This window comes from Trachurus trachurus, assembly GCF_905171665.1.
Source record: "Trachurus trachurus genome assembly, chromosome: 2".
NCBI classification, from domain to species: Eukaryota; Metazoa; Chordata; class Actinopteri; order Carangiformes; family Carangidae; genus Trachurus; species Trachurus trachurus.
In genome coordinates this window covers 1,069,903-1,090,951 of record NC_139914.1, presented here as the reverse complement: position 1 = coordinate 1,090,951, position 21,049 = coordinate 1,069,903, and the positions used below count along the sequence as shown (strand labels likewise).

The 21,049-nt window shown below is 48.3% G+C and overlaps 1 protein-coding gene across 1 annotated transcript in view; it reads left to right on the top strand.

The window, feature by feature from the left end:
• Positions 1–21,049, top strand: part of LOC311000639 (CLIP-associating protein 1-B-like) — a 37,487-nt gene that overhangs the window by 1,009 nt on the left and 15,429 nt on the right. The window contains exons 3-24 of the mRNA XM_083991379.1: positions 3,306–3,384; positions 3,976–4,079; positions 4,164–4,255; positions 4,376–4,451; positions 5,073–5,170; positions 5,331–5,401; positions 7,906–8,064; positions 8,907–8,983; positions 9,125–9,217; positions 9,309–9,454; positions 10,758–10,893; positions 11,382–11,452; positions 12,340–12,399; positions 12,906–12,983; positions 13,068–13,235; positions 13,852–13,898; positions 13,982–14,179; positions 15,457–15,552; positions 15,823–16,014; positions 18,197–18,294; positions 18,394–18,417; positions 20,496–20,743. Coding sequence (XP_083847505.1) covers positions 3,306–3,384; positions 3,976–4,079; positions 4,164–4,255; positions 4,376–4,451; positions 5,073–5,170; positions 5,331–5,401; positions 7,906–8,064; positions 8,907–8,983; positions 9,125–9,217; positions 9,309–9,454; positions 10,758–10,893; positions 11,382–11,452; positions 12,340–12,399; positions 12,906–12,983; positions 13,068–13,235; positions 13,852–13,898; positions 13,982–14,179; positions 15,457–15,552; positions 15,823–16,014; positions 18,197–18,294; positions 18,394–18,417; positions 20,496–20,743 — 2,411 coding nt within the window. The remainder of the gene's footprint in view (positions 1–3,305; positions 3,385–3,975; positions 4,080–4,163; positions 4,256–4,375; positions 4,452–5,072; positions 5,171–5,330; positions 5,402–7,905; positions 8,065–8,906; positions 8,984–9,124; positions 9,218–9,308; positions 9,455–10,757; positions 10,894–11,381; positions 11,453–12,339; positions 12,400–12,905; positions 12,984–13,067; positions 13,236–13,851; positions 13,899–13,981; positions 14,180–15,456; positions 15,553–15,822; positions 16,015–18,196; positions 18,295–18,393; positions 18,418–20,495; positions 20,744–21,049) is intronic.

Sequence of the window (21,049 nt, the reverse complement as noted above, 5' to 3'; positions counted from 1 at the left end):
CAATAAAGCACACACATGTGACTGTGACTGTGACTGTGGCTGCAGTTGGAATGAATGAGGTTTTATAGAGATAGTTTCTGGCCAGTGGGACTTTGTGTCTCCTGCCTGATGGAGGAGACTGAATGAGTGAATGAGTGAGTGATGGATGGATGGATGGATGGATGGATGGATGGATGGATGGATGGATGGATGGATGGATGGATGGAGGAGATGAGAGAGAGGGTTCCTCTGGGATGAAGGTGGTTTCCTCATCACACAGAGCAGTAGAAGAAGTTGGAGAGCAGCTGCAGGTGAAGAGACAGTTCACATCCTGAAACATAAGACACACAACATGAGACAGAACACCACAAGTCTTATCAGCTCATGTACACAGCCCTGCAGAAACACACACATACAGAGTTTAAACACACAGAAACATCTACACATCTGTCAGTCAGAAGGGTTAGGGTTTATTTTTAAAGGGGGAGTACGTGCATCATAGGGCTGCAACTAACTATTATTTTCATGATTGATTAAACGATTAGTTGATTATTTAATCAATTAAGATGTTAAAAATGTCTTGTTTTGTCCACAAACCAAAGAGAGACTCAGTTTATTGTCATAAAGGAACAAAGAAACCAGAAATATTCACATTGAAGAAGCTGAAATCAGAGAATCTGGACTTTTTTTCTGAAAAAAATGACTCAAAGTGATTATTAGATTATCAGAATAGTTGAGGATTCATTTAATAATCGATTATTGTTGCGGCTCTAATGCTTCATAGTGAAAACAGTTTTGTATAAATCACAAGTTTCCCATGTGTGACTGTGTGTGTGTGTGTGTGTGTGTGTGTGTGTGTGTGTGTGTGTGTGTGTGTGTGTGTGTGTGTGTGTGTGTGTGTGTGTGTGTGTGTGTGTGTGTGTGTGTGTGTGTGTGTGTGTGTGTGTGTGTGTGTGAGCTCCAGCAACAATACCAGGCCTGTTTGATCTGCAGCTGCATGTGATGCTGATTTAGCTTCACAGAACTGTTGTTGTTGTCTTTAACAGCTGTTTCCAGTTGTGTGTGACTTATGCAGACCTCTCTCTGCTGATTGGTCAATACGTTTCGTGCTGATTGGTTGATATGCTGCGTGCTGATTGGTCGATACGCTGCATGCTGCCTTGCTCATGGTCGTTATTCATGGAGCAGAGCAGAGACACCAACAGCCTTTAATGTTGGAATAAATGAGAATAGAACTGGTCTGACCACACACACACACACACACACCTTTTAATACACACAGCCAATCAGATCCTGTGCTGCCCTGGAAACACACACACACACACACACACACCCCCTCCCAGCAGCACCTCCTTAAACGAGGCCGAGCTTAATTTACCAGCTCCATTAGCCCAGTTTCCTTCTCTGTGTGACCCAGCCTCTTAGGACCCAGTGTGTGTGTGTGTGTGTGTGTGAGAGTGTGTGAAGGAGAGCTGCTGTGGTGTATTGATGGGAGCGGTGCTGACGACCTGTCACGTAAATGAAAGAGGAGGTGAAGCAGTTAACGACTGTTTAACTACCAACAGCTCCACCATCAATCTGTCTATTGATCTATTGATCTATTGATTTATGAGCAGGGCTCAACAAGTAGCTTACACTACAGCTGCTACACGAACTGGATGGATGGATGGATGGATGGATGGATGGATGGATGGATGGATGGATGGATGGATGGATGGATGGATGGATAGCTTTATCTGTTATTAATTACTGTTATAATAGTAACAGTAGTTATTACCAATAAAATAACTGATCTATCTATCTATCTATCTATCTATCTATCTATCTATCTATCTATCTATCTATCTATCTATCTATCTATCTATCTATCTATCTATCTATCTATCTATCTATCTATCTATCTATCCTGTTCTGTTGCTCTGATAATATTTATTACATGTATGACATACATATAGAATAAAATGAATATAATAATAAACATTAAAGAGATTAACGTGAAGTCCTCACAATAAACATAATTATTAACATGTATATGTGGTGTGTGGTCGGTCTATTGCTCGTGATCCATAATAATATGATATAATAGTAATATTGAGTATTAATCTATAGTGTTAGTGTAGTGGTTAGTGGTTGTGTAGGTGCAGTTCCTCCTCTGCTCCACCGGGCAGCAGCAGCAGAGCACACGCACACACACACACACACACACACACACACACACACACACACACACACACACACACACACACACACACACACACACACACAGAGTTGTGTTGTTGTTCATGTGTCACATGCTCCGTGTGTGTCTTCTTCTCACTGAGAGTTTTTCCAAAACTTGCACCAGCCCCAGACCAGCTGAACCAGCGGTCTGGTCCGGTCGGTGCTGAGGTGTTGTCATGGCGTCACGACTCTCACCACACGTTCACTGAGCCCCCCTCCACCCCAAGACAAGGATGGGTAGAGTCAGAGGAGGGGGCGGGGGGTGTGTGTGATGGGAGCTGGGAACAGCCCTGTGGTCCTGGTCCTGGTCCTTGTCCTGGTCCTGGTCCTGGTCCTGGTCCTGGTCCTGGTCCTGGTCCTGGTCCTGGTCCTGGTCCACCCCCCCAGAACCCAGAACCACTCAGAACCTGAGTCCTGTTGGACCTCAGGACCAGAACCGGAGCTTTTCAACGTCTTGGTGTCTTTTTATGGCGCATTTCCACTAGCACGGCTCGGCTCGGTACGGCACGGCTCGGCGCGCTATTTGCGTGTTTCCACTAGCGCGCAGTAGGCTACCTGCAACCAGGTACACTTTTGGTATCACCTCAGCCCTGGTTCCAAGCGAGCCGAAGCGTTACTAGAACGTGACGTCAGCCAACTGCCTTCCACTGATTAGCCGATGAGTGTCGTCACTGGAAGCGACGACCGACAACAGAAATGTTCCTGCTGAAGCCTGTTATTACCAGAGAATTTCTAATATTGAGACTGGCTCTGTTATTACGTGACTTTATTAAGTTTTAATATTTTTTCATGCGAGAAAGTAACTGTTTAGATCCCCATGTGCGGTTAGTTTATCCAAACGACGGCTGTTTAGAAGTTTGCCCCGATGTTTTTCGGAGAAGTGAAGCTCCAGGTCCGAGCAGCGACCGCGACATCACAGAGGCAGCAGCCGTGCTAGTGGAAATGCGCCACTAGAGGGAAACTCTCAGCTCAGTCCAGTTACCCATGGTGCTTTGCTGCACTGACTCAAACCCACTGGTTGGCTTTCTGTTGTTGTTGTTGTTGTTGTTGTTGTTGTGAAGTGACTGAGTGAGTTTGATTGATGGTTGTTGTGTGTTTGTGGTCAGGTGGTTCTGCTGGGGATGGACATCCTGTCTGCTCTGGTCAGCAGACTGCAGGACCGCTTCAGGACTCAGGTGGGGACAGGTGAGTTAGTCTGACACACTCACAACATTATATATATTATATTATATTATATTATATTATGTTATGTTATGTTATGTTATGTTATATTATATTATATTATATTATATTATATTATATTATATTATATTATAGCTGAGCATAGCATGTTATAGCATTATGTTATATTATGTTGTATTGTATTACACAGTATATTATAGTATAGTATATGATGTTATGTTAGTACAGTATATTACAACATAGTATATTTTTATATTATGTAATATTATTATTATATAAAATATTATTATGTTATATCATATTGTTTAGTATATGATATGATATCATGTTATAGCATACTATAGTATGTTATAGTATATGATATAATATCATATTGTGTTATATATATATATATTCTGTATAGAAATACAGTATATATTTATATATACAGGTATTTGGATGTTTTATTTAATTTCCATATTTATTCAAATAATATTTTACTTTTTACTTTAGCATTTTTCTTTTTGAATCTGTATTTTCTTGAATCTTCAGTCCATGGTTGAGGCGACAGGCTGCTGTTACTGATGACTGATCTGTGACCTGCTGTGTTCTCAGTTCTGCCCAGTCTGATGGACCGGCTGGGCGACGCCAAGGACCAGGTCCGGGACCAGGACCAGGCTCTGCTGCTGAAGATCATGGACCAGGCTGCCAACCCCCAGGTGAGCAGACCTCCACATCCAGATGTGTCTGCTGCTTCAGTGTGTGGGACAGATGTTGAGGTGTGTGTCTGCTGTGTGTCTCAGTACGTGTGGGAGCGGATGATGGGCGGCTTCAAACACAAGAACAACCGCACCAGAGAGGGACTGTGTCTGTGCCTCGTCTCCACCCTCAACGTGTGAGTGCAGCGTCGCCAACAACCAATCAACCAATCAACCAATCACAGTGTCATTATAATCAATACTATGATCGATGCGTTCAAGGTCCAGTTGATGGTTTTGTGTTTTTCATGTTCCAGGTTTGGATCTCAGAGTCTGACGCTCAGTAAGATAGTTCCTCACATCTGTCACCTGCTGGGAGACCCCACCAGCCAGGTGAGACACACACACACACACACACACACACACACACACACACACACACACACACACACACACACACACACACACACACACACACACACACCTCGGACTCGGCTCCATGAGTGCAGCAGCAGCAGCAGCAGCAGCAGCAGGATGACTGGTCTGTGAACGCCCCCTGCTGGTGAGACAGGAACAGATCCAGGACCAGTTTTATTATTAGTTTTCTTCCCGGGGATCGAACCTGTGACCCCGGCCCCTGCCCCCCCCCCCCCCCCCCCCCCCCCCCCCCGACAGTCACAGACTTCCTGTGTTTTGACTCTGCGGCGTCCTGATTGGCTGCAGACGTCTGTCATCACAGGAACTGGACAGGAAGCTGAGCCCGGGAACTTCCCTTCCTGAAGACACACACACACACACACACACACACACACACACTGAGCCTCTTGTCGTCAGGTCCATTAGGAACCACCGTCGCCGTGACGACCACAACGCTTCGATCACATTGCGTTCAGACGCTTTGACGCAGTTTCTAACAAAAGGTTGAAGTTGTGAGTTGTTCAGTATCAGTGATGTGATGAGGCGTTCACTGGCAGCAGGAAGAATAGGAATTGACAGACGTGTGTTTGACCTCAGGTCCGTGACGCCGCTCTGAGCTGCCTGGTGGAGATCTACCGCCATGTTGGAGAGAGAGTGAGGATCGACCTGGGCAAGAAGGGGCTGCCGCAGTCACGGTGCGTTCAGGAACCCTCCGTTACAACCAGCACCCACCAACTCCTTTTGTCTTTTGTTGTTTTTAATTTGTTTTTAATTTGAAAAAATCTCCTGATGCGTTCACGTCAGAAAGAGTCTGACTCGGTGTGTGTGTGTGTGTGTGTGTGTGTGTGTGTGCAGGCTCAACGTCATCTTCAGTAAGTTCGACGAGGTGCAGCGGTCGGGGAACATGGTGCCGTCACCTGTGTCAGGTAAGATCACGTCTTTCTGCTGCTGGTGGTGGCTGCTTTGTTGTCATGGCAACAGCTGTTTGTCTCTGTGTTGTTGTTGTTGTTTGGGCCTGAAGACAAACATGTGATGAACGTTTATTCACTGAAGCTTTAAAAAAGTTTGACAGTGGAATTTCTTAACAAATAAATAATAATAATTTAAAACTCCTACAAAGGCTTTTATTGTGAAGAGGCTGCAGCAGGAAGAGCTAGAAAACTGACTCCAGGCAGCCTGAGGCTTTTATTTTGTAGGAGTGGTGTCAGCTGTCGTCCCTGGAGTCACAAGACCAGGGGGGAGGAGGGGGGGGGGGGGGTGAGGAGAGAGAGGAGGGTAACGTTTCTCTCCAGGCGACGGACGCTGCTGCAGGTGGAGCGACATCACACAGGAAGTGGACTCCAGGAAGTGAAGTTGAACGCTGCCTCGTTAGCAACGCAGCTCGTTAGCCACGCAGCTCGTTAGCCACGCAGCTCGTTAGTGATTGGCCTATTGTCAGGGGGCGGGGCCATGTGTAATTGGGGGCGGGGCCAGGTGTTCTCTGGTTGCACAGTAGGAAACCTCCTGAATAATGAAGAGAGAGAAACTGAAGCAGTGGAGCTGCTTTATTTAGAGACGGTGGACTCACAACAGACCATAATACAACAGAACAGAATAGAATTTACAGATTACAGATTACTGTTACTAATGAGTTGATGTAATAGATTACAGGACAGGAACCAGGAAGTGAGACTGGCCCAGTAAACAGAGCGGACTGAGGTCATGACTCGGTGGTGGTGGTGGGCGGAGCTTAGAGCTGCTGCTGCTTCTTGGTTTAGCCCCATTACACCAGCCAGCCAATCAGAGGAGAGCAGTCTCTGAGCCCTGTCATCTGATTGGCCGACACAACAAGTGACACATTTAAATAATTGAGCAGTGTTTTAGATCAATAAATGATCCGGTATTAGTGATTGGAAGTGAAAACCTCCTCTCTCTATCTCTCTTTTCCTCTTCCTCTCTTCTCCTCTTCCTCCTCTTCTTCTCTTCCTCCTCTCCATCTCTCTTTTCCTCCTCTTCCTCCTTCCTCCTGAGTCATCATGGCACCGTGGCTGTCCGTCATCTCCCTCCTCCTCCTCCTGCACCACTGGTTGTCCGCTGACCGGCCCCGCCCCCTCCCCTCCCTCCTTCTCCCATTGGTCCGGCCCCACCCTCCATCCTTCCTCTCCTTCATCACCTCCCTCCTCCTCCTCCTGATTCCTCCATCCTGCTGCTGCCACAGTGTGTGTGTGTGTGTGTGTGTGTGGAGGACAGAGACAGAGACAGAGACAGAGCACGTGCTCCTGACGAGGGAGGAGGGAGGAGCAGGAGGAGGGAGGAGGCTCCGTCTCCTCTGTCCTCAACAGGAGGAGGACGGAGGAGCAGCTGTCGGCATGTTGAGGAAACTGGTCTGTAGGAGGATCTGCTCCTGTAAGATGCTGCTGTTGCTGCTGCTGCGTGTGTGTGTGTGTGTGTGTGTGTGTGTGTGTGTGTGTGTGTGTGTGTGTGTGTGTGTGTGTGTGTGTGTGTGTGTGTGTGTGTGTGTGTGTGTGTGTGTGTGTGTGTGTGTGTGTGTGTGTGTGTGTGTGTGTGTGTGTGTGTGTGTGTGTGTGTGTGTGTGTGTGTGTGTGTGTGCATGTCTGGTTCTGGTTCTGGTTCTGTTGTAGTTCTGTTCTGGTTCTGTTGCTCTGCTCTGCTTGGTTCTGTTGGTTCTGTTTGTTGCTGGGAAGCTGCAGTTGTTTTTTTAAGAGGAGCATCTCTGAACTCTTAGCGTAGCTTAGCACAAAGACTGGAAGCGGAGGGAAAGTGTTAGCCTCACACATGCAGGAAGTGCTGCTGTGTTTAGCTCAATAACAGTTCCACAGGGTTCAGTTACGATCAATACTTTATATGTAGCGGAGGATGATGTCACCTGGTTGATGTGTTTTAGATAATATTTTTATTTTATATCATTTTTAATGATTCATTTTATTTTGAAGACATCTTTATCTCTTTTTTAAATTCATTTGTTGTTTTTCTGAGTTTTTTTTTTTAATCTTTTGTTTTGTTTTCCTCATGCTGTCATGTTGTGTTGGTGTTACCATGGTAAACGTCAGGCGACAGGTGACACACACACACACACACACACACACATCAGGTCAGAGTTTTTCCTCTCAACTAAAACACAAGGTGACTCTGTGTGTGTGAATAATGAAAGAGCATTGATTGTCAGATTCCAGTGCAGCGAGGGGGCGGAGTCACGTGGCGCTCTGCGAGGGGGGGGGGGGGGGTGATGTCATGTTATTGATTAATGAGAAGCTGATCAGCTGATTGATGGATCAGGAGAATGGACGATGGTCTGTTGTCCTCCTGTGTGTGTGTGTGTGTGTGTGTCTGTTCCTCCTCCTCCTTGCCGTCTCCGTGGCGATGGAGGAATGTGGGTCATCCCGCCTGGCGGTCAGCTGACACATTGTTGACATTCCCGTCTCCTCCACAGATAAAACCTTTGAGGACGATGACTCGGTGGACGGCGGCGGCGGCCGCTCCTCGTCCTCGTCCAAAGGAGCGTCTCTGTCCGGGAGGACGATGGTGAGCGTGGGCTCCCTCAGACGGCCCGGCTCCGCCTCCTCCTCCTCCTCCGGCGCCAAGTCAGCAGGTCAGAACCACCGTCCTCCTTTTAGAGAAACACGCTCTGTTTTTATTATTATTTAGACCAGGGGTGTTAATTTTGCAGCCCGGGGGCCAATACCGGCCCGGCAGAGGGTCCAGTCCAGCCCTCAGGATGAAGACAAGTGTGAAAATGAATAGAAGACAGAAGGGGCAGAATATTGTTGAAATTGCACACCTGCTGCATGGTAGTGAATATTTCAGACATCTGCATGTGCATCACCTGTAAGGTCGATGTGGCACTTCAACAATTTGTTCACTTGCAGCTTTTACAGACATTATTACGTTTTTCTGGATCATTGAGTTTAATTGAAGCTTAATTGAAAGGCAGAAATAGCATCTAAAAGTCTTTCTGGAGTAAAACATTTCCAGAGGACCCAACCACCTTCTTTTTTTTGTCCTATAAGCCCATGAAAGAACAGTTCATTAACTGTAGGAACATCTAATAATGTAGCTACTTGTTGTTCTTTACTCTAAAACAAAGAGAACGTTTTTGAGTTCTTGTTATTGTTATGTTATTATGCTATTATTTCACTAGTCCGGCCCATTTGAGATCAAATTGCGCTGTAGCCTGTGGCCCCTCAACTAAAACCGGTTTGACACCCCTGATTTAGACAGTAGGTGGTAAAGAGCTCAGATTTCCCACAGGTACTTAAACGTCTCACAGACCAACTGTGTTTACAGAGTGAGAAAAGAAACTTTAACTCATGTTAATGTGAATGATCCTGATCTAATGTCTCCTCCTGGTCCTGGTCCTGGTCCTGGTCCTGGTCCTGGTCCTGGTCCTGGTTCTGGTTCTGGTTCTGGTCCTGGTCCTGGTCTTGTCTGCAGGGCGGGACCGGTCCGGTGCTGGAGCGGTGGACGAGGACGACTTCCTCCAGGCCTTCGAGGACGTTCCCACTCTGCAGGTTTGATTTGGTTTATTCTACAGTGAGCTCAGGTTCAGGTTCGATTCTCAACACCTCACACCTCCTCCCTTTTCTTTCTCCTCTTCCTTCTTCTTCCTCCTCCTCCTCCTCCTCCTCCTCCTCCTCCTCCTCCTCCTCCAGATCTACTCCAACAGGGAGATGGAGGACGCCATGACGAAGATCAGGGACGTTCTGTCAGACGACAAGAAGGACTGGGAGCTCCGAGTGGCGGCGGTGAGTCGTCATCATCATCATCATCCTTCCTCAGGTCTGAGGCGTCGTCATGGTGACGGTGCTGACACCTCTTGTCTCCTCCCTCCTCCAGCTGAAGAAGGTGCGTTCGCTGCTGCTGGCCGGCGCTGCAGAGCTGGACGGCTTCCCGCAGCAGCTGAGGCTCATGGAGGCGGCGTTCAAGATGTCGGCCAAAGACCTGCGCTCCCAGGTGGTGAGGGAGGCCTGCATCACGCTGGGGTAAATAACCGTCTTCATCACACACCGTTGGTGTGTCTCTGCGCACTTACCGGAAATGACTCCACAGCTTATTCTTCTATTTTTTAAATTCTGATTGCAACCATAGCAACCGGCCGTTGTAACCCTATCGCCGACACTTGACAGCGCTTTTTGCCGATCAAAACGAGCTATTAAGTTGTGTTTTATTGTGTTAGTGTTGTTGTTGTGCTGTTATGAGTGTTTTTAAAAGACATTTACGCCGGTGTCAGCTCCGTCGCTGCTCAAAGCAACCGCTGCCGTTTGAAAAGTAGTGACGTGTTTCCGCTACGTCACTAAGATGGCGGCTGTTAAGTGTGGAAAGTGTCCATCGATCCACACTCAATTTTCTGGCCGTTTGAGTGCGCCAATTGACCCTTTGTTGGCCTTCTGATTGGTCTGCTGTTCCACCAATCAGAGCGCTTCTCCCCATGTCACGTGTTGCGCAGCATTCTAAGGTTGGACAACTCTGGCATGAAACCCTATGAAACGGGATTGGTAGACAGCAAGTTTTTCGGCAAAAACTACTTTATAATTTTTCAATATGGTTAAAATGTGCCTGGGGTTCCTGCAATAGCGACTCACAATATCTGGACGTATTCCTGGAGTCATTTTTATCCCATTCCCTAAACCTAAGACATCAATAAACATACTTAGCCTATGTAGGCTACTGTATACATATTACTTTAACCTTCTGTTATGTATTTAATACCTTCATAATTATCTAGCAAACGTAACATTACCACTGCTAATGTCTTTTGAACTTTGTGAAGTTTTACGAGGAAAAACGGGAGATCGGCGGAGATTAAGCGTTAGCTTGTAGCTAACGTTAGCTAGCGTCGTTAGCTACTAGCTAGTGAGTGACCAAAACAATGATTTCCCCCCATTTTTCGGAAAAGTCAGGTAATGCCCGTTCAATCGCTATTGAGCCACGTCTGTCCTCTATCATGGACACTATTTTTCTGATGTATAAGTTAATTCAAATTTTCCTTACAAGCAATTTAAATCTGCCTAATTTTCAATGGTTTCCAATGGGAGTTAACCCTTCCGTGACCATTGTTTGTCCAACCTAGCAACAGTAACCGTGGGGGGCGGGGCCTTGACAAAGGGTCAATTGAGTGAGCATAGCGCACTACATTTTCGCACACTGCTCAGTGTGAACGCACTTATGCACTCAAAATATTAAGTGTAAGTGCAGAAGTGCGCGATTTGGGATACACCACATGTCATCAGATTTGATTTGTTGGCTCTGCGTCCTGTCTCGGTCTGATGACATCATCTCTTCCAGACACCTGTCCCAGGTGCTGGGCACTCGGTTCGACCACGCCGCCGAGGCCGTGATGCCGGCGCTGCTCAACCTGGTCCCTAACAGTGCCAAAGTCATGGCCACATCGGGCGTGGCCGCCATCCGCCTCATCCTCAGGGTACGTACGGGACTCGAACCTGTGCTCTCCTCTCTCTCTCTCTCTCTCTCTCTCTCTCTCTCTCTCGCTCGTCCTCGCCTGCTGACACACATTCCTGTGTCAGCGTCACGAGGCGGTGGCGACTACTAACCAGGTTACACAGACACGGCGTCGCACACAGGAAGTTGGTTGTTTGTGTGTCTGACCCCTGGTGGCGCTCGCTGTAACTGCAAGTGGGAATTAAAACAAGTTTATTGAGTGGCCTTTTATTGGGGCTTTTATTGTGAAATATCTCACAGGAAGAAGATGTAAAACTCAACAACGTGCAGCATTCAGTGCACAGCGACTTTTAAAAACAAACTTCTCAGCTTACATTTATTTAAACTTGTTACTCACCTTCAAGAAAGAGCAGAAATGAGCTGTTTGTTTTCAGATATATTCAGATATTAAATCGGAACCGCTAACAGATACGTGATGCTGCTTCTGTTTCTGTCTCCGTGGTTTCACAGCACACACACTTCCCCAGACTCCTGCCCATCATCAGCACCAACTGTGCTGCCAAGTCTGTGGCCGTCAGGAGGTCAGACTTTATCTTTATTCATCTGTTTTCATCTTGGTCTGATTGTTAAAATGTTACTTTATTGTAATATTGTGTCTCTCCTGTATCATCTATATTATCCTGAAATGTCTTTATTTTTACATGATGATGATGATGATGATGTTTCTTCTGCTCATTATTATTTTTTATTCCAATTAACTCATTGAGTGCCAAAAACATATATATATATATATATATATATATATATATATATATATATATATCGGCTCGATATATATATATCGGCTCGACCAGCGTTACCACCATTAATTAAAATAACAAAATAACGATAGAGATAAAACGATATATTTATCGAAAATGGAGCCATTAACAAGTGTGGGTAGCGGAGATTCATCCACATTAACGTGAGACTTTTTTATAACCAAATAGAAACTCCTTGTTGTCCCTTTAAATCTACTGTTCTTCAATCCTGACGTCATGTGTGTGTGTGTGTGTGTGTTTTTATGCAAAATATCTGCGAAAAAAGAGTTTGACTGGATCTCAGCCACTCCGCTTTCACCCGCAAACCTCCTGATAAAAGACGCTACATCTCCATTTCTAGAAAACAAGCAGGGGTTTTGATAAAAACTGGCCACTGTTTAGTTTGGGATGGCTCAGGGACGGAGCCATGTAGAAATAAACGGTTTGTCCCTATTGGAAGCAGAAAGCTTCACCTTTCAAACGAGCTATTAGCATGTGTCCATAGCTGTAATATAAAATACACTATGGCTCCACATAAACTGGCCAACAAGGGTCTAAACTGCTGCACCAGGATTAAAGCTGTGGAAACAGCGTGGCACTCGATGAGTTAACGTTCTGTCCACTCACTGTTGTTGTTGTTGTTGTTGTTGTTGTTGTTGTGGTCTCAGACGCTGCTTTGAGTTCCTGGACCTCCTGCTGCAGGAGTGGCCGACCAGCTCTCTGCAGAGGTGAGGACTGACAGCAGGAGGCGTGTGTGTGTGTGTGTGTGTGTGTGTGTGTGTGTGTGTGTGTGTGTGTGTGTGTGTGTGTGTGTGTGTGTGTGTGTGTGTGTGAGAGCGCTCAGGTTTACTGTGAGGCCTTGAACGCACCTTCACCTTCAGGGGGAAACGTGACACCGTCCAGGTCCAGGTCTGTCTCCTCAGCAGTTTCCATGGCGACGTCGTCGTCGTGGGGGTGGGGGGGGGTCTCTTGTGGGATCTCTTGTTTCCGCCCGGCTGCTTCCTGCCGCCTCCCGGGAGAAACCCGACCCCCCCCACCGGCGCCGAGGGGCGTTCAGGTTCCCATCCACCCGCCAGTCGATGACAGACAGAGACACTGAGTCTTATTGTGAAAATCTGCAAACAGGAACTCAGTGAAGAAAGATCCAGACAGAAGAGTTTAGAGTTTTAATCTGTAAACTAATGATTATTGATTATTGATTATTGATTGGTGTGTTTGACGTGTGCTCCTGCAGACACGGCTCAGTTTTAACGGAGACCATAAAGAAAGGGATCCACGACGCCGACGCCGAGGCGCGCTCCGTGGCCAGGAAGTAAGTGACAGGAAGCAACAAAACCCATCAACCGATCAACCGATAATCGATCAATACGTGGCTAATGATGTCATAATGTCGCAGGTGTTACTGGAGCTTCCACGCCCACTTCAGCCGGGAGGCGGAGCTTCTGTTCCAGGGGCTGGAGGCGTCCTATCAGAAGGCTCTGCAGGCTCACCTGAGGAGCGGAGACAGTCTGATGTCACTGCCCACCTCCGACCGCTCCTCCTCCTCCTCACAGGAGAGCCTCAAGTAGGCTCCGCCCCTTTACTCTCTCCTCTCCTCTCCTCCTCCTCCTCTTCCTCCTCCTCTTCCTCCTCCTCTTCCTCTTTCTCCTCCTCACAGGAGAGCCTCAAGTAGGCTCCGCCCCTTTACTCTCTCCTCTCCTCTCCTCCTCTTCCTCTTTCTCCTCCTCCTCCTCCTCCTCCTCCTCCTCCTCCTCCTCCTCGCAGGAGAGCCTCAAGTGAGGCTCCGTCCCCACACACTCACTCCTCTCCTCTCCTCCTCTTCCTCTTCCTCCTCTTCCTCTTTCTCTTCCTGCTCCTCCTCTTCCTCTTTCTGTTCTTCCTCCTCCTCCTCCTCTTACTCTTTCTCTTTCTCTTCATCCTCATTCTCTTTCTCCTCCTCTTTCTCTTCCTCTTTCTGTTTTTCCTCCTCTTTCTCCTCCTCTCCCTCTATCTCTTCTGATCCATGTAACATGAGCCAATGGTATCGTAGTAACGATGTAATGATCAGCTGATCACGTGATGTCATCATGTTCAAAGCCCCGCCCCCTTTCTATCCCTATCTGTATCTAATGAGTCCTGTTTGATTGATCAGTGATTGATCGATTGATTGTTATTGATTGATGAGTCTGTGTGTGTCTCAGTCGTCCTCTGTCGGTCAAGAGCTCGGTGGGAAGCAGCTCGTCCAGATGTGAGTCTCCTCCTCCTCTTCTCATTGGTCTGATTTCATGTTGTCACTTCGCTTCATCTCTGACTCCTCCCCCTTTCCTCCAGCCAAGCCTGGCCCCGCCCCCAGGACGCCGGCGCCGTCGTCTTCCTCCCAGAGTTCCCTGCAGCGTTCCCGTAGCGACGTGGACGTCAACGCCGCCGCCACGGCAACCGCACGCACCCGGATGCCGGCGGTGCCGTCCTCCTGCTCCTCCCCCTTCAGCTCCGCCTCCGCCCTCCCCCCCGGCTCCTACGCCTCGCTGGGTAAGACTCCTCCCCTCCTCCTGCTCCTCCTCCTCCTCCTCCTCCTATAACCTCCTTGTCATGTCTCCTCCTCTTCTTCCTTTTTCTCTTTCTCTTTCTCTTTCTCTTCCTCTTCCTCCTCCCCTTCCTCCTCTTTCTCTTTCTCTTTCTGCTCTTCCTCTTCTTCCTTTTTCTCTTTCTCTCTCCTCTTCCTCCTCCCCCTCCTCCTCTTTCTGCTCCTCCTCCTTTTTCTCTTTATCTCTCTCTTCTTCCTCACCCTCCTCCTCCTCTTTACCTTTATTCTCTTCCCCCTCCTCCTCTTTCTCTTCTTCTTCCTCTTCTTCTCCTTCTTCTCTCTTCCTCCTCCTCCTCTTCCTCCTCCTCCTATAACCTCTTTGTCATGTCTCCTCCTCCTCTTCCTTTTTCTCTTTCTCTTTCTTCTCTTCCTCCTCCTCCTCCTCTTCCTCCTCCTCCTATAACCTCCTTGTCATGTCTCCTCCTCTTCTTCCTTTTTCTCTTTCTCTTTCTCTCTCCTCTTCCTCCTCCCCCTCCTCCTCTTTCTCTTTCTCTTTCTGCTCTTCTCTTCTTCCTTTTTCTCTTTCTCTCTCCTCTTCCTCCTCCCCCTCCTCCTCTTTCTGCTCCTCCTCCTCCTCCTCTTCCTTTTTCTCTTTATCTCTCTCTTCTTCCTCACCCTCCTCCTCCTCTTTCCCTTTATGCTCTTCCTCCTCCTCCTCTTTCTCTTCTTCTTCCTCTTCTTCTCCTTCTTCTCTCTTCCTCCTCTTCCTTTTTCGCTTTCTTCTCTTCCTCTTCCTCCTCCTCCTCTTCCTTTTTCTCTTTCTCTTTCTTCTCTTCCTCTTCCTCCTCCCCCTCCTCCTCTTCCTCATCTTTCTCCTCCTCCTCCTCCTCTAACCTCCTTGTTGTGTCTCCTCCTCCTCCTCCTGTCAGACGCCTCCTGGTCTGTTCACACAGACGGTAAGATGTGTGTGTGTGTGTGTCGTTGTGCTCAGTGTGTCCGTGCATGGGCCGTTTCTCTCTCCGCATGGACACCTGTCAGACACCTGTCTGTCTCCACGGTTACGAGCCGAGGCAGCTGGTTGGTTGGAGCGGTGATGATGTCAGACCCCGCCCTCCCCCTCCTCTACAGCACCTGATGATGTCACTGAGCCTGAGCCCCGCCCCCTGAGATGAACTGTGGTGCATGATGTCACCGTGTGTGTGTGTGTGTGTGTTTGTGTGTATGTATCACACACACACTCACCCCCCCCCCCCCCCCCCCCCCTCCTCCTCTGTTTCCTCAGGTCGAGTCCGAACCCGGAGGACGAGCGCAGGAAACGGTCCCACGGTGACGGACAGCAGGGGGCGGAGCCGAGGGAAGGTCGTCTCCCAGTCTCAACGTGAGGAACTCCTCCTTCTTCTCCTCCTCTTCTTCTCCTTCTCCTTCTTCTTTCTTCCTCTATCTCTTTTCCCTACTCCTTTTCTTCCTCCTTTGTTTCCTCCTCCAACTCTCTGTCTCCTCCTCTTCTTCCTCCTTCCTCCTCCTCCTCCTCCTCCTTCCTCCTCTTCTTCCTCTTCCTCCTCTTTCTCTTCTTCCTTCCTCCTCCTCCTCCTCCTTCCTCCTCCTCCTCCCTACTCCTCCTCCTCTAACTCTGTGTCTCCTCCTCCAGCTGGGAGTCGTTCAGGTTCTCCTGGTCGCCTCCTCAGCTCCACCTATGGCAGAGTTCCCAGACCGACCATGGGCACCGCCGCCGCTGCCGCCAACAGCTCCTCGTCGTCCTCGGCTACGGGCGACAACAAGCCCCGCCCCCGAGGTCACCGCAGTCAGGGCTGCAGCAGAGAGACCAGCCCCTCCAGAGCAGGTGTGTGTGTGTGTGTTGTTGATTGACAGGCAGACGGATAAAGTTAGATTCAAAACAGAAACAGGGAGGTTAAAGATGGCCGCCACCGCTGCAGAGGAGAACTGACCCACTAGAGTCCAGTTACTAATCCTCCTTCAGTCTGTCACTAACTCTCTACAGAGCTTCATGTGTCGCTGCTGCTGCTGCTAACGCTGCTAACGCTAACAACCTCACCTGCACTGCTGTTTCTCCTCCTCTCTCTCTCCTCCTCTCCTCTTTCTCTCCATCTCTCCTGTCTCTCCTCCTCTCCTGACTCTCTCCTCCTCTTCTCTTTCTCTCCACCTCTCCTGATTCTCTCCTCCTCTCTCCCTCTGCTCCTCTCCTCTCTCCTCTTCTCCCTCTTGTCTCTCTTTCCTCCTCTCCCTCTCCTCTTCTCCTGTCTCTCTCCTCCTCTCCTCCCCTCCTTTCTCTCCTCTCTCCCTCCTCTTTCTCCTCTTCTCCCTCTTGTCTCTCTCCTTCCTCTCTCTCCTCCTCTCCTCCTCTCCTGTCTCTCCTCCCCTCCTCTCTCTCCTCCTCCTCCCCCTCTCTGTCTCCCCCCTGTCTCCCCCTCCAGCGCGGAGTCGTATCCCTCGCCCCAGCATGAGTCAGGGCTGCAGTCGTGACACCAGTCGTGAGAGCAGTCGTGACACCAGCCCGGCCCGGGGTTTCTCCCCCCTGGGTGAGTAACGGCCCCTCCCCCTCCTCCTCAGCGCCTCCCCCTCAGCTCCTCCCCCTCAGCCCCTCCCCCTCAGCTCCTCCCCCTCAGCCCCTCCCCCTCAGCCCCTCCCCCTCAGCTCCTCCCCCTCCCCCCCTCCTCCTCAGCCCCTCCTCCTCCCTCAGTCCTCAGGTGTAGCCTGTCTCTCACCTGTCTTCATGTCCTTCCTGTTTCTCTTCTACTAATCAGCTGATCGGACACTAACGAGTCTCAGGTCTCATGTGATTGGTCCTCCTCCTCAGGTGTAGCTCCTCCTCCTCCTCCTCAGGTGTAGCTCTTCCTCCTCAGGTGTAGCTCCTCCTCCTCCTCCTCAGGTGTAGCTCTTCCTCCTCCTCCTCCTCCTCCTCCTCTCCTCAGGTGTAGCACCTCCTCCTCCTCAGGTGTAGCTCCTCCTCCTCCTCAGGTGTAGCTCCTCCTCCTCCTCAGGTGTAGCTCCTCCTCCTCCTCCTCAGGTGTAGCTCCTCCTCCTCCTCCTCCTCCTCAGGTGTAGCTCCTCCTCCTCCTCCTCAGGTGTAGCTCCTCCTCCTCCTCCTCAGGTGTAGCTCCTCCTCCTCCTCCTCCTCCTCCTCCTCAGGTGTAGCTCCTCCTCCTCCTCCTCCTCCTCCTCCTCCTCCTCAGGTGTAGCACCTCCTCCTCCTCTGTAGTTGTGTGGTGGTGACATCATCAGTGTTGTCTCCACAGCGACGCGCCGTCAGTCCCGCTCCACCAGCGCTCTGTCGTCAGCCGACTGTTACTCAGGTGACGACCAGGTGTTCACAGGAAGTAGACGCTCTCAGCAGACGGATGTTTGATTTTATTTTCCCATCACCTCCTCACCTGCATGACGTCACCTCCTCCTCCTCCTGCAGGAGGAGACGCTGAGCTGCAGCTCTTCACAGTTACACCAACACCAACCAACCAAAGAGCTGTAAACTGTGAAGAGAGAATGTTTCCATCTGATTCTGTTGCAGCTTCATTCTTATTATTGGTTATTGTTTATTATTGATTATTCATTGTTTGTTCTGAATGAGACTCTGCTTTCAGCTTTTCATGTTTATTTTATGTTGAAAATTGATTTTATTTCCTGTAGGGCTGCCCCCCAAATAGTCGACCAAGCAGTGGCCGACCAAAAAGTCATGAGCCGACCAAAATCTCATTGGTCGATTGGTCGTAGGAAAAAAAACACAAAAACATTTGGAGCCGTGTCTTGTCAAAATTAAGTCAAAATCAATATGACTGAACTGTATATGAAAGGCTATAGGGCTTTTAATTTGAAGGGCCAGATACAGGAAGTCGTGACACTTCTCTATCTAGGTCGATTAGTCGACTGATCGCCATAAATGACGACTACTGGTCGACCAAGAAAATCTTTGGTGGGGGGCAGCCCTACTTTCCTGTTCCTGTTTTTTAAAGTGCATGTCCACAGACAGCTGACCTCTGACCTCTGACCTCTGACCTCTGACCTCTCAGACCGGCTGGCCCATCAGGCTCGGATCTCAGCCTCCGTCAACGCCATGCGGATCCTCAACACGGGCACAGACGTGGAGGCGGCGGTGGCCGACGCTCTGGTGAGAATCAAAGTGAATCACAGAAGCAGAAATCACAGTGATTGATTGATTGGTTGATTGATCAGTTATTGCTCTGTCCTCCTGCTCTGTGAACCTCAGCTGTTAGGAGACTCCAGGAACAAGGTAGAGCAGCTCGCCGTCCTCTCAGCGCATGTTACGACGCAATTAAGGGAAAATTAACCTAACGTGACTGTTGTCTGGTTTTTGCGACACTTCTTGATGTAATAACATTTTAGATGAGACGTTAACTTTGCCTGACACCCACTGTTGCATTTGTGAAACTTTTATTTATAAGTAAAAACATTAAACCACTATACCTAGATCGTCCTACAGAGTCTAAACGTTCATTCAAACACTGATCTGATTTAATCTATTTGTGAAAATGCAATAAAGGCACATGAGGTCTAAGGTGTAAAACAAAAAACGGTGAAATCTCCCTTTAGCATTTTCACTAATAAAATAAAAGTTTCACAAATGCAACAGTGGGTGTCAGGTAAAGTTAATGTCTTACCTAAAATGTCTCAAATGTTTTTACATCAAGAAGAGTCATATGGAGCTATTATTGTTGCAATATTATTTGCAAATGCGTATCTCAATCTGTGTGTGCGTATTCAGATCTGTGTGTGCGTATTCAGATCTGTGTGTGTGTAATATGATCTGTGTGTGTGTATTCAGATCTGTGTGTGCGTATTCAGATCTGTGTGTGTGTATTCAGACCTGTGTGTGTGTAAAAAAAATCTGTGTCTGTATTCAGATTTGCAAGTGAAGACAAATCTGCAAGTGCATGCAAAGATCTGTGAATGTGAACACAGATCTGTAAGTGTACATAGATCTGTAAATGTGTAAACCGATCTGTAAATGCGTACTTAGATCTGTAAATGTCTGTCATCACTTACAACTCAGGCAGGAGTTCTCAATTGGCTGTGTTTTTACACGTGACTTTTGCAACACTTCTGCCGCGGCAGATCTGTGATCTGCAAATGTGTAGAAATGAGATTTGTCTGTGACCTCAGTGTTCCTGTGCCCTGAGCTCAGGCTCACAGGCTCACGCTGCCTGGCTGCAGTAGCAGTACCGACCCGGTCCGTGTACGAAGTATAATTCAATTACGTTGTTCACTTTGTACCATGAGAAATGTCGTTTTTACCGGTATTTCCTGTTTGATTGACGTGAGATGTACAACGCAATTCAGCGCACCGAAGTGCCCGCTTGTTCCTTTCTCCAACTTGTACAATGAAAATTGAAAAAGGAAGTCGAGAGCCGGAACCAGCCTTCAAAGTAAAGCTCCGCGTTTTGATGGCTACAGCAACGGACAATTTAAAAGAAAGAAGAAGAAAAACTCCGAAACGAATTAAATACTTAATTCACAACAAATCGCCTCCTAAACGATTACCATTTACCCCAGTAAAAACGACATTTCTCATGGTACAAAGTGAACGACGTAATTGAATTATACTTAGTACACGGACCGCGGTACTGCAGCCAGGCAGCGTGAGCCTGTGAGCCTGAGCTCAGGGCAAAGGATCACTGAGGTCACAGACAAATCTCATTTCTACACATTTGCAGATCACAGATCTGCCGCGGCAGAAGTGTTGCAAAAGTCACGTGTAAAAACACAGCCAATTGAGAGCTCCTGCCTGAGTTGTAAGTGATGACAGACATTTACAGATCTATGTACGCATTTACAGATCGGTTTACACATTTACAGATCTATGTACACTTACAGATCTGTGTTCACATTCACAGATCTTTGCATGCACTTGCAGATTTGTCTTCACTTGCAAATCTGAATACGGACACAGATTTTTTTTACACACACACAGGTCTGAATACACACACACAGATCTGAATACGCACACACAGATCTGAATACACACACACAGATCATATTACACACACACAGATCTGAATACGCACACACAGATCTGAATACGCACACACAGATTGAGATACGCATTTGCAAATAATATTGCAACAATAATAGCTCCATAGAGTCACACGTTGAGTTAATTTTCCTGGTAACAGCCGAACCAGAAACTAACTTCAGCGTCGTGCATGTGCAGCATCACACCTGCATGACGGCATGACTCCGCCCCCTTAGCTGCATGACTCCGCCCCCTTAGCTGCATGACTCCGCCCCCTCGTTAGTCACTTGCAGCTCTCATTAGAGGAGTGGTTAACCCTTTACCCCCCCCCTCCCCAGCGGAGGCCTGTGCGGCGGCGCTTCGAGTCTCCAGGTATGTACTCGGACGACGACGCCAACAGCGACGCGTCCAGCGCCTGCTCGGAGCGCTCCTACAGCTCCAGGAACGGCGGCATGGCGCCGCACTTCCTGCGCCAGACGGAGGACGTGGCCGAGGTGCTGAACCACTGCGCCAGCGCCAACTGGTCTGAGAGGAAGGAGGGGCTGCTGGGCCTGCAGAACCTGCTCAAGAGCCAGAGGATGCTCAGGTGGGTCAGCTCGCCTGGGGGCTGGAGCCGGCTACATCACCATGGTAACTGATGCTCAGCTCGTCACCTGGTCGGGAGCAGGTGACGAGCTGAGTTTCATCTAAGAATCAGCGATAAAAGCGCCGCCGTTCAAAGTCACCTTTACTTTGACAGATGGATCAGAAATTTTTCAAATAGGCCTAGATTAAAATTAAATTCACCTTTTTCGTCTAATAATTTAAATATTTTTATTTTACTTGTAAGCACATAATTTTTATTTATACACTTCACGGTGTTTTGTAAATGTCTTGACATTATCATATCATC